At 39.1% G+C, this 12,806-nt stretch overlaps 1 protein-coding gene across 1 annotated transcript in view; it reads left to right on the top strand.

The window, feature by feature from the left end:
* atp11b (ATPase phospholipid transporting 11B (putative)) overlaps positions 1 to 12,806 on the top strand; it is a 130,091-nt gene that overhangs the window by 28,782 nt on the left and 88,503 nt on the right. Inside the window, exons 6-8 of the mRNA XM_033992084.2 lie at positions 1,871 to 1,999; positions 8,709 to 8,812; positions 12,393 to 12,440. Coding sequence (XP_033847975.1) covers positions 1,871 to 1,999; positions 8,709 to 8,812; positions 12,393 to 12,440 — 281 coding nt within the window. The remainder of the gene's footprint in view (positions 1 to 1,870; positions 2,000 to 8,708; positions 8,813 to 12,392; positions 12,441 to 12,806) is intronic.

Genomic DNA, 12,806 nt, shown 5'->3' with positions numbered 1-12,806 from the left:
AGTTTTCAAGTTAACAGCTACATTTTTACCTTTTGTTTAGTAGAGATCGGCAATTCCAGAGAGATTGGGCTGATTCTAATGAAGGTGTGTGGAGTTTAAAAACACAGTGGAGCACTTCCTGTATCACCACATGATGACATCACAAGGTGGAACAGTGTGTTGAGAGACCTGTTTGAGAGCAGAACTCACCCTAAATATGCAGAGTTTGTGAGTTAAACATGTGCGAATGAAACAAAACACAACTCCAGGTCTTTTTGTAATGAGAAAACATTATAACACAAATGAGAAAAAGTTGTAATCCGGGAACTTTAAGTGTGAAATTGCGGTGTTTATGCAGATTCCACAGCAACACGAGTTGATAATGAAGAGTTGTGCTTCATGTGAGTGCACTAAACTGAGAGTCACATTGTTGAACCTGGAATGTCCCGTGAATAAAGCATTTGTTCCGCAAGACATGGGAAACGCCGAGAGGGAAAGTTACACAATCCAGCTTCTCAAAAAACAAACACAAATGCATACAATTATAGTTTTTTAAATGCTTCACTAAATGCTTCACTGTGAGAATATTTATAGTGAGGATCTGCCAGCTGCTTGTCGCCATAGAGATGTTACTGCTTTGCCTGGAATGTCCCGCTTTATGGCATTAAACTTCAAGCAGGTGAAGCCATTTTTGAACCATGAAACCAGCTGTTGGTGAGTAATGACTAGATGGACAGATAAGTTTAATGCCGTACTGTGACACATTCCAGGCATCGCAGTAACATTTACACGGGGAAGAGCAGGCGGCAGATCCCTCAGCTGAAAAGTCGCATGGTTCACCTTTAACACCAGAGCAGTCTTGAGATCTCAGACCTGTTTGTTAATGTTTAAACCTGTCAGGCTCGCTCACGTCTCGCTAAACTGACATAAAAAGACGTCATGACAATCAGCATGAAAAGAGTAACTGGGGCAATAATAATTAGAATTTGAATTGAAATCATTTTGGACCGGGCCCAGACTTGGATTTCTCTGCTGTGTTTTTGAAGTCGTGTGTGTCTCTTTTTCTCTCCAGACAAAATGTTTAGATCCTTAAATGGCCAATTTTGTGACGTTTTCTGATCTATGTAATGTCTAATGTTGTTTCCTCGTCACAAACAGACCTGGAGTTGTGTTTTTTTTGTTTCATTCTCACATGTTTAACACAAACAAAGTTCAAACAGAGTTCTTCTCTCGAACTGAAAACACTCCGTTCCACCTTGTGATGTCATCATGTGGTCATACAGGAAGTGCTCCACTGTGTTTTTAAACTCCACACACCTTCATTTCTAGAATCATTTGGATCATTTCAGCCCTGGAATTGCTGATTTCTACGATGCAAAGGGTGAAAAGTAGTTGTTAACTTGAAAACTACCACTTTATGACATCACAAGGTGGAAAAGAGCATTTTGAGCTTTCTCTCTGGGTCCTATTCGAACCCTCTTTACGGTTACCTGTACGATTCTGTGCAAAGCTCCGCCCACAAGCCTACATCACCCACGCTCCCACAAGACAATTCTCCATAAATGTACAAAAACACGGCAGTTTGATAAAGCTGATGCTATTTGCAGTAGTTTTATTAGCGGGATGCAAGCTGATTGTGTTGTGATAGCGCTCTGAAGGGGGAGTGACTTAGCACGAGGAGACTCAGAGCTACAAAAACGAATGTAAAACTTATAAACATGTTAATACGTTGTTGTTTTTTTTGGCGAATTTTGCATTTTCAAAACATTAAAAGGCACTATTGTGATCTAAATATGTTATGTGCTTTCAGTTAATACTCCCTCTTTAAGTCTTTATCGTTAATGTTCCAGAAATTATCATTGACAGACGTTTAAATTTGTTCTCGGTGCAGGTGGGGGACATCGTTCGCGTGGCTAAAGATGAGACGTTTCCTGCCGACTTGGTGCTGCTGTCCTCAGAGCGACCCGACGGCACCTGTCACATCACCACCGCCAGTCTGGACGGAGAGACCAACCTCAAGGTAATTACCGTTGTCGTTACCATGGCGACGTCACGTGCAACGGAGCCGTTCGGTGATGCAAATTCACAGCTGATTTCTAGCTGTTGTTGGTCCTTTTTTCCGTCAAATAAGAGACAGGTTTCCTTTCAGAAGCGAAATTAAGTAATGTAGTGATATCTGGGATGATTGTGGAGCCAGTAATAGATTTAAACTTTTATTTTTGTGCATTTTCCTAGCTTCCCCCATAGAGTTATTTTGGCCCGTGATGTCATCTGCAGAACTTTTTGTCTTGTTCTCTGGTTTATCATCATATGTATTGGTTTTGTTGTTTCCTGTAAAGAATGAACCCTGGCGTCTTCCTTTCTCAGCCTCTTCTGGGAAATGGAAATCTAATGGATTAAAAAACCCTCTCAACTGAGGATTCTCCATTTTGCTTAAGTTCTTGTTCATGATAGGGCTGTCATTGATCAGCTCGGGTATTTTTTTAAAAGGAGACGTCCAACAGCCAAGCCTCTGTCAGTAAAATTCTGGGGTTTGGAGCAGGATGGAAGACTCTGGAGGAAGACTTTTGAGCACTTTCACATTTAGGTTCATGAAATTAACGGAGATGTACTGTCTTATTGTCTTAAAAACCTGAAAAACTTAAGTAGAACAGTTTAAACAGTCGTCCAAAGTTATTCCTGCCTTACTTTATGCATTCCAAGCCTCGTAATCGAGTTTATAAACGCTTTTTGCAACTTTCAGCGATCAGAGCTGAGTGTCGCCATCACGGGAATGCTAACAACTACTAGCATGCTAACTTCCTGATTCTTAGACAGTAAAATGGTTTATAATTTATTAGGCACTTAAGACACTTCACCCACATTGCCTAGTATGAAAGGGAGGAGGGGCCAATGGCACAAATTGGCGGCCTCAATTCGGTCGGTCTGTCTCAGGGCAGCTGTGGCTACAATAGGAATTACAACTTCTGAGTGTGGAGCGAATGAATAATGAAATCAGAAATAATGAAGTCAGATGGCACACAGTAGACTTATTTTGACCTCAAGAGCTGCTCATACAATATATCTGTACTGTAGTCTGACAAATTTTCTTTAAAAATATTTAAATTTTATTTTTAATATGAAGAAAAATGTATTTAAAAGGCAAGGCAAGTTTATTTGTATAGCACAATTCGTACACAAGGTAATTCAAAGTGCTTTACAGAATAAGAAAGACATTAAAATCACACAAATCAAACATAAATAATCACAAATAATCATCATAAAATCAACATTAAAAGAGAAGAGTGCAGAATAAAAACCTGTCAGTCATATGCACAGCTAAACAGAACTGTTTTGAGTCTGGATTTAAACATTGTCAAAGTAGAGGCCTGTCTCACATCTTCAGGAAGAATGTTCCAAGTTTTAGCTGCATAAAATTTAAACGCTGATTCCCCATGTTTAGTCCTGACTCTGGGCACCAGCAGGAGGCCGATCCCTGAAGTCCTCAAATTGCGAGATGGTTCATATGGCACTAACATGTCGGAGATATACTTTGGACTTAGGCCATGGAGAGACTTGTACACAAGCAGAGCTGCTTTAAAGTCTATTCTTTGAGCTACAGGAAGCCAGTGCAGAGACCTGAGCACAGGACTTATGTGCTCATACTTCCTGGTTCTAGTCAGGACCCGAGCAGCAGCATTCTGGATGTACTGCAGCTGTGTTAAGGCTCGTTTGGAGAGGCCAGTGAGCAGGCCGTTACAGTAGTCTAACCTACTGGAGACAAATGCATGGATAAGTCTCTCTAAGTCTGGCTTTGACAGTATACCTTTGATTTTTGCAATGTTTTTTAGGTGGTAAAAAGCTGCAGATGTTATTGATTTGATGTGGCTGTTAAAGTTCAAGTCTGAGTCCATTATTACCCCTAGATTTCTAGCCTGATTTGAAGGTTTTAGAGAGAGAGACTGGAGAAACAGTTAAAACAATCGTGTGTTATCAATATTAGCAATAAAAACAGCAAAAGCAATACATTTTTCCCATATCACCCAGTGTTAGGCCTGTCATGGTAATCACTATATCCCGTTATTACGTAAATAAAAACTGGAACACTATATTTTGGGGTGAATATTTATCTTGTGTACTTTTTTGTTGTGCTACTGAGAATTTTTGGGTTATTTTTTGAATATATGACAAGATTTAAGCTGTAAAAGGTTGAATTAATAACACCTGTGACTCATTACAGATGCAAACTCACGACTAAACTGTTCAATTCTGCTGTTTATTTATTGCAGCTCATGATTTTAAACAATATTGTAGATTTAGAATAGTTTATATGGTTTAAATCTGCTCTTCGGTGGCGTAAATCAGTTTCAATATTCTCGTTTATCATCTATATTTACTTAAGCGATACATTGAACTTCAAAATGTGTTATGGTGACACGCCCACATCCAGCCCTAGTTTATTTTACAAACCCTTTTTAAATAGCCTCTGCTGTTAAGTCTCTCCTGTCCCGCTCCTCAGCTCTTTCTGCTCTGTGCGTCTTGCCACAAGCCAAACTCCTTAATTGTTTTTTTTAATCAGATGCAGCATCATCTGTTACTGCGTATTTATACAACCTGGATGCTCTTAAGGTGTTTGCCACGAAATCTGCTGTAGAAATCTTCATTACATTTCTAAACATCCTGAAGTTGTGTTTTTTTGGAGGTTTTCAGGTTTTAGAAAGTGATGACGTCCTACTCCCAGATGGGGGCGCAAGAGACACTTTTCTCTATAGATTACATTGTACTTTTGCCATGAAATATCCAAAAGCTAAATTTACATATTGAACCTGATCATTTCTACTAGTGACTAGACTCTAGAACTCCCCGTACTGCAACAAAAATCTGTTTTAACAATATAAAGTTTAGCTGCCCCTCATTTGTGTTAAATATTATCGGCCTATAGAATGTTGTAATGTCGTCTGAATCCAGGGGTGGTGCCAGACATTTTTGTTGGAGGAGTTAAGGGGGGGGGTTCTTCAGTGGGGGCGCTCACTTAACATGTTCATTTAGAGCAGAGGTGCCCAAACTCTTTTCACCGAGGGCCATATCTTGAAAAATATTCAACATGGAGGGCCTCAGACCAGTGATCAATACAGTGGATAATTCAGATTGGTGCATTAAACATACTTTAATTAAGGCTTAAAATATTATTATTAGGTCTGTATGACAGTGCAATGGGATGTAATTCAGGTTATATTGGTAGGATTATTCAAATTTGCCATAAAAAGTACTGATTATGATCAATTGGGCCAGTTCACCTGAAGGCCTGAGGGCCAATAAAAACAGGTCTGAGAGCCGCATTTGGCCCCCGTGCCTTGGTTTGGACACCCCTGATTTAGAGTCTGATATGGACACTAGCGCACCCCCTCCATCTACCATGTTTGCTTCCTGTTTGAAAACAAGTTTAAATGTAGTTAGCCCCTGTAGTGATTTATTAAAACTAATATGGAGTTCTGATTTTACTGTAGTCTCATTTTGAATTCTCTGTGGTTACCATTTGAACATTTTTAGTCAAGATTGGATGCTATGAAATCTTTAGGGGAGCTGTAGGGGAGCTTTGGCTATAATAGGGAAGGCTAGGGCCCCCTCAAGCCCCCCGGCCCCGCCCCTGTCTGAAACCCAGAATTATGCATTGTATTCTGTGTCCTGATTGGCTGTTGGACTGTAGACCATTGTCCATCAGTCTCCTCCGTGCCGTGTCTCCTGTACAGTACAGAATGCGTTCAGACAAATTAGCATAAATGTTGGATCACAGTGTGACCCTGAAGTGCTGTATGTTTACACAATTTGTTTTCTGCCCGACAAAACCCACACTGTCGATGAAACGTTCTGCACCGACAAAGTCGCCTACGAAGGTTTGAACTTTGAGAGTTTAAACAAGAGAGAAATGTGAGGAAATGTTAATGCCTGTGTGAGAAAAGTGTATAAAGTGTGTGGTGAGGGGTTTTACAGCCAAAAAACATATAGAATAATTAAAGCTGATACTTTGCTGATTTCGCCTATTGCGGGTTATTTTTAGAACATAACCCCCGCGATAAACGAGGGACCACTGCATATAGTTTTGAAATGACATACGACCTTGTTAAGACATAATTTTGCATAATAATTACATTTTATACGGACTATGATGCTACCAGTGTTACTCCAGGTCCTATGTAGATCTAGTATTTGTTTAATTTAGATGCAGTTTCAATTCTATATTCATCCCCCTGGGTTACTCTTTGTTCGTCAGCTGAGATGTTATTGCCTGCCTGAAATATTCCAAGCTGTGTTATTAAACGCATCTGTTTTGCAATTACTCAGTTACACCTGAAACATGCATTCTCATTATGTGTGGGGTCGCTTCTCCGTAAATGTGACCTGTAACTTGTCCTGGTGGTGTAACCTGCTTGTTTCCGTGTAGACAGAGGAGTTTAATGCCATACTGTGGAGCAATCCAGGCAAACCAATGACATCTGTAACAAAAAACCTCCATAATACAGCTGCTTTTAGACCTGATATAGTTCTTAAAATGATAAAAACAAAAAACAAAAAAAAAACAAACACAGTATACAGAATATACACAACAGCCAAATTGGTTTATACAATTCATTATTGTGTGGAGTCTCTCAAATATGTTTTATTTATTTTTATTTATGCAGTGAGAGCCTAATGAGAGCACTCTCTTTTTCAAGGGCACCCTTTAAAATTACAGAAAAATACAAACAAATAACTACATAGGTCCATTTAAAACATTAAAAACAAGAGCAGGGTTGATTATAAATGTTTAACGCCACATTATTAAAGTGCATTAGCAGCACCAAAGTATCCAGTTTTGCTAGTCCTTGAAATATATGCTATTTTTGGGAAGCGAAACAGCCAAAAGGTCTTTTCATGATCTCAGTTCTGTTGTATCCAGTCCTTAAACTTCTTAAACTTCTTATAAATATGTTTTATTCAGTGTTTTTCTCTTCTGACAGATGCTTTGGCCAACCTACTTTTTCAGAGTGAACAGTGACTTCATCAAATGTCACTGTCAAAAAAAGCTGCAGTATTTAAATGATATTTCTGCAGGTAGTTGCCGTTCAAATCGATTCTAAAGTCTAGATTTCAAAATAAATTACAACACCAGACATAATTACAACTGAAAACTGAAGGCAGTGAAACCAAAACATTTGAATTTTCTCTGCAGCACAACTGTCATCCCGTCGTCCGTCACAACGAGACCCTTTTAAAAATCTCATCTGTCTTTTTTAAATGAATTAAATGCAAATCATATTGGATGAAATTGCCCCTCAAATGGTAAAGCGCTCAGCTAAAGGTCTCTGTCTGAAGAGATTTGATTACACAAGTCGTTCAGACGCGCACATCGCTTCACTGATGTCTGGAGTGGAGGACGGGGAGACGGGGAGACAGGGGTAGAGAGAGACAAAGAGACGGGGAGGCAGGGAGATGAGACGGGGAGGCAGGGGGAGAGAGAGAGACAAAGAGATGGGGAGGCAGGGAGACAAGGGGACAATGAGGCGGGGAGACAAAAGAGGCAGGGAAACGGGGGAGGGGGGGAGAGGGAGACAGGAAGACGAGGAGCTAAGGAGACAAGGAGATGGGAAGACAGGGAGACAAGGAGGCAGGGAAGCGGGGAGACGGGGAGACAGGGAGCCAGGGAGACCGGAAGATGAGGAGCGAATGAGACGGGGAGACAGGGAAGCGGGGAGACAAGGAGCCAGGGAGGCACGGAGGTGGGGAGACTGGGAGATGGGGAGACAGGGAGCCGGGGAGACAGGGAGCCGGGGAGACAGGAAGATAAGGAGCGAACGAGGCGGGGAGATGGGGAGACAGGGAAGCGGGGAGACAAGGAGCCAGGGAGGCACGGAGGTGGGGAGACTGGGAGACAGGGAGACAGGGAGACGAGGAGCGAAGGAGGCAGGGAAGCGGGGAAACGGGGAGACAAGGAGCCAAGGAGAAAAGGAGAAAGGGGAGACCAGACTACAGCCAAAACTTCAGCTGTGAATATACGGTTCAGTTCCACTAATATTTAAACTTCCATAGTTCAAATTTGACTCTTGTTGAGTTTTCAGACTTGTTAGATTGTGTTACTTCCCCCAAAAACAAACCTGGAGTTGTGTTTTGTTTCATTCACACGTTTGAGTAACACTTTATTATTAGTCTGTCCACATCTCTAAAGCTCAAAACGCTCTGTTCCACCTTGTGATGTCATGAAGTGATAGTTTCCAGGTTAACATCTAAATGAATATAATATTTTTTTAAACAAGGAATTAAAAATATGACTCGTCTCACTTTTGCCTGTGCGTCTGCAGCATTTTTTAAAGATTCACTATGTAATTTTTCCGGCGTAGGCCCTGTCACCTGCTTGTCTTCTGGAGCAGTTATGTCTTTTCTCAGAATATTCCTCAGTATGGCTTTTAACATCTTACATTTACCCTTTTGCAGCTGTTCTTGAATGCTAAAAAACTCTTAGAAAAACATGTATTCTTACTGTGAGTGCGGTCGCCTCTCCACAGATCTGACCTGTAACTTGTCGAGCGATGTTATTTGGTTTGTTTACATAAAAATAGATAAGATTAATGCCATACCGTGAAGCATTCCAAGCAACGTAATAATATCTCCAGGTGCACCCTCCATCAGAAAAGTGACACAGTGGAGTACTCTGAGTGTGTGAGTGTCTGGGTGTTTCTAACTGTTGTTCGTTGTGTTGTTGTGTTGCGTTTCAGACTCATTACTCTGTGGCTGAAACGTCGGTGTGTCAGTCGGTCACTCAGCTCGAGTCTCTTCAGGCCGTGGTGGAGTGTCAACAACCAGAGGCCGATCTGTACAGGTAAAATACGACCAGATGCAGATTTATTCACTCTGTTACAGGAGGAGGAATCAGGACACAGCCATTATTATTACAATTATTATGATTATTATGATTATTATTATAGGCTAATGATTGTTAATTAATGTTGCACAGCAGGATGGATTCTCACATTCTTTTTTTTAAACTTATATTTTATTGTTTGAAAAAAAAAACTGAACAATATAACAGTGAACAATTGGTCAGTTGTCATTTAAATACAATATCCATTTTTCCCCGCGTTCTTCATATTCTTCTTTCTGTAACCTTAGATTATACATAAGCCTCTCCATAACTCGAATTTCTTCCACATTGTCCTTCCAGTTGCGACATGTAGGGGGCGTCTTCCTTATGTTATTTGCGTGTAATGGCTTTTTTGATGCTACCAGTAACATCTTGAATAAATAATAGTTCTTTTTTGGGAAGTATGCGTCAGTGGTTTGCCCAAAATTGATTTAACACAAGTTTGATTTCTTAGTTTGTTTCGCTGTCACATTCACATATTCAGCATGGCGTTCCGTGTTTTCCCGATTACTTTCAGGGAGCGCTGTTTCAGATTGATAAATGTGTCGAAATCAATATATAAAATCAATCAGGCGTGAGGTAATACTACGTCAATTATAAGAACTTTACAACACAAAACAGCTGAATATAATGTGAAATAAATGTGCAGATTTTAAATGTTACTTAAAAAATTGATAAAATTGAAATTCTCATTGTTTATATATTCAAAACACACAATTTGGACTATTTTTTTAAGCAGAAGATACATTTCCAAACCATAGCAGGCAGTAGTTTTGCAGCTATTTCACGTATCTAAATATTAAATACACATTGTCACATATTTTCCTCTAAATCCTGTGTCATAGTTCTGTGTCTCTATTTCAATGAGCAGCATTTCCTCGTTTTGCACCACTGACTCAGCCTCATGTTTACAGTCTGTGTAAACAAATAGTACATTATGAACCCGTCCTGTACATAACCCTGTGAGACAGCCGGCTCTGACACCTCATAAATCCTCTAATGTGTTCACCGTCTGCTCACAGCTCAGATTAAAACATGGCTCCATAAATTGAACTGTTATTAAATGTCTGCTGCTCCATCACCTCCTCACTGCTCCCTCAGCTCCACGCCGCTGATCGATCAGGATATTTTTAGCCCCGGCTCTTCTCCCTACGACTGTGTTATGCACTTTTACACTGTTCTCTCTGTTCAAACACATTGATTTGGCAGTTTCAGATATGTGTTTTTATTTTTTATTTGGACTGTGCCATGAAAACAAATGTTTTTTTGTTTTTTTTGTTTTTTTTTTATTGATGTGTGAACAGTATTACAGTATAGTGTCATTTAAAACAACAAATGCATACACACCTTTGTAATTTTCATATAACAAGAACTAAAACTTAAAAAGTAAATAAATAAATAATATAAAAATAATAATAATACAAAAAATAAATAAATTAAATAATCACACAAATGTTGACTGTAAATAAATAAGAAGAGGATCAGATAATAAATAATAAAACACATATAAATAATTAATAATAATAATAATAATAATAATAATAATAATAATAATAATAATAATAAACAAATAAATTTAAAAAAGTAATTACACAAAAAAAAAGGGGGAGTGGCTTAGACAATTAGACAGAAAAAAGTCAATAAATGGTTGCCACTTGCTATAAAATTTGTTTACAATACCCTTCTTAGAATATCTGATCTTCTCCACTTTCAAAAAGGACAGAACCTCATTAATCCACTGAGCGCTGGATGGGGAATTTCTTGATTTCCAATGTAAGAGGAGATGGCGTCTTGTAACAAGAGGTAAACGCCAAAACCTGTAGCTGTAACGTCGAATACCGAGGGAAGTCTTCTGGTAAACCAAAGATGGCCACATACAAGGAAAAGAAACAACAACTTGTTCTTGACAGCTCTGGACATGGCATCTCAATAAACCCGCCAGAAGGTTGTAAGGGCTGGGCAAGAAAAAAACATATGCGTGAAGTTACAAGGCGATCCACCAAACCTGTCACAAATATTCAATCTGTGCAAGTCTTGTTTTTGAGTAATGACACCTAAGCAGAACTTTAAACTGTATCAATGTCAAACGGGCACAAATGGTTCTCTTATGAATAGATAACAATGCAGAGTCCCACCAGTGTTTGTCAAAGACTCGTCCCGACTCATGCTCCCAGGCCTCTTTTGTTTTAGTGGTCAGACGTCCATCATATGATTCAATAGTGCCATAGATTTTTGAAATAAGTGATTTTTGTGAGAGGTTTAATTGAAAAAGAGTCGTGGAAAGCCAAGAAATGATGATCTAGCACAATTTCTCACCTGAAAGTACCTAAAAAAATGGGAAGGCGGGAGATTGAACTCATTCACACAAATGCTCTTTTTAAAAGCTACTTTAGTTCAGTTTTTCTTGTTTTTTTTAAAGCCACAAAAAAATCAGGTAGTTCATTTCAAACAGTTTGCAGTGGCCCAGTTATTCTTCATTTACTTAATTATTCACCATGATGAGTTTATAAGCACTTTTCACCACTTTTAGAGATAAGAGGGGAGTTTTTCTGATGGTAATCTTAACTACCAGCATGCCAACAGTGCTTTTCCTGATTATCGGACAATAAATCACTGTATAATTAGATGCAGACAGCACACAGTGGACTTATTTTGACCTCAGAGCTGCTTATACGCCACATCTGTGCTGGGGCGAGACACATTTTCCTCAAATACATGGAAAAAATGTGTTCCAGGCCCTTTAATCACGAGGTCTGCAGCTCGTCGTCTGTCACTGAAAACATGTGGTTCACAGCAGAAAACAGAGTCTGGAGGAAGAAAATGTATTATTTTTGGTGTTAAATGAAAGGCAGTGTGGCAGACAGGAGAGTGTGTCGTGTTGATGTTCAGGAAATGATACTGAAAGGATTTTATGTTTAGGTTTTAATGAAATAAAATAGAGATTGAATTGAAAATCTGAACTGATCAATGTGAAGATACAAAACAGCCCTAATTTCTGTTTCCGTTTGGATTTAAATTTTAAGTTTACTCTGTTGGATTGGGTGATATTACAACAATAAATGAATACATCCTCTGGCCTTTTGCTGACCTGCTTTTGCTGAACTTGGGCAATATTTTTTACACCAAATGTGAATCATTCCACCACCACAGCCTCAAAACTCAAGTTTTTTTTTACAAATGCACTTTTTTGCTTTGGTTTTAACACAAGACGAGCTGAGCATTTTTATTACAATCAATGATTTTGCTGCTTTTCCTGGGTTTGATTGCACCACAGCGTATGAATTTGCTGTTTTTTTTCTCTACATGTGCATTTAGTATGAATTATCTGGGCCATATTTGCTCTTGGGCCGAACGTAGGGTCAGTGACGGCTCTTTGTAAATGTGTTTTAGAAATAAACTTGACCTGTGATCTGTGGCCCTCCTCTTTGAATATGTTTCCAGAGTTTACCCTCTGTGAAAATATATATATATGTTTGTATATAAGTCTCTATATATAAGTTTATATTGTGCATTGCTGATGGTCGACTGTTTTGTGCAGGTTTGTCGGTCGTGTTACTGTGACGCAGCATGGAGAGGAGATCGTCAGGTGAGTCTTAAACACAAATTATTATTTTGCAGTGGTAATCAGGCAGATTAGGCCCAAAAAATCCAGCGTTATACTCTGGAATAGGCCTGTGGCAAAAATTGAAACATCGATAAGTAGCGATCCTCGATGAGAAGCAGATTTAATGGATTTAAGGTTTACAGTGAGTCACGGCCACAGCTCGGTCTCCGTTTCCTCACGTGTCCTTGTGTTTTGTGGACAATTTGACTAAAATGATTTAACACGAAATAATAATAATAATACATTTTATTTATAGTGCGCCTTTCTGGGCACTCAAGGTCACCTTACAATACAATATAATATACAATTTACAGACAGTTAAAATCAGCATTTATGAACATACAGTTA

Source organism: Periophthalmus magnuspinnatus, chromosome 4, assembly GCF_009829125.3.
Source record: "Periophthalmus magnuspinnatus isolate fPerMag1 chromosome 4, fPerMag1.2.pri, whole genome shotgun sequence".
Classification (NCBI taxonomy): Eukaryota; Metazoa; Chordata; class Actinopteri; order Gobiiformes; family Gobiidae; genus Periophthalmus; species Periophthalmus magnuspinnatus.
Note: the sequence above shows the minus strand (reverse complement) of the source record. Positions and strands in the feature narration are given on the sequence as shown.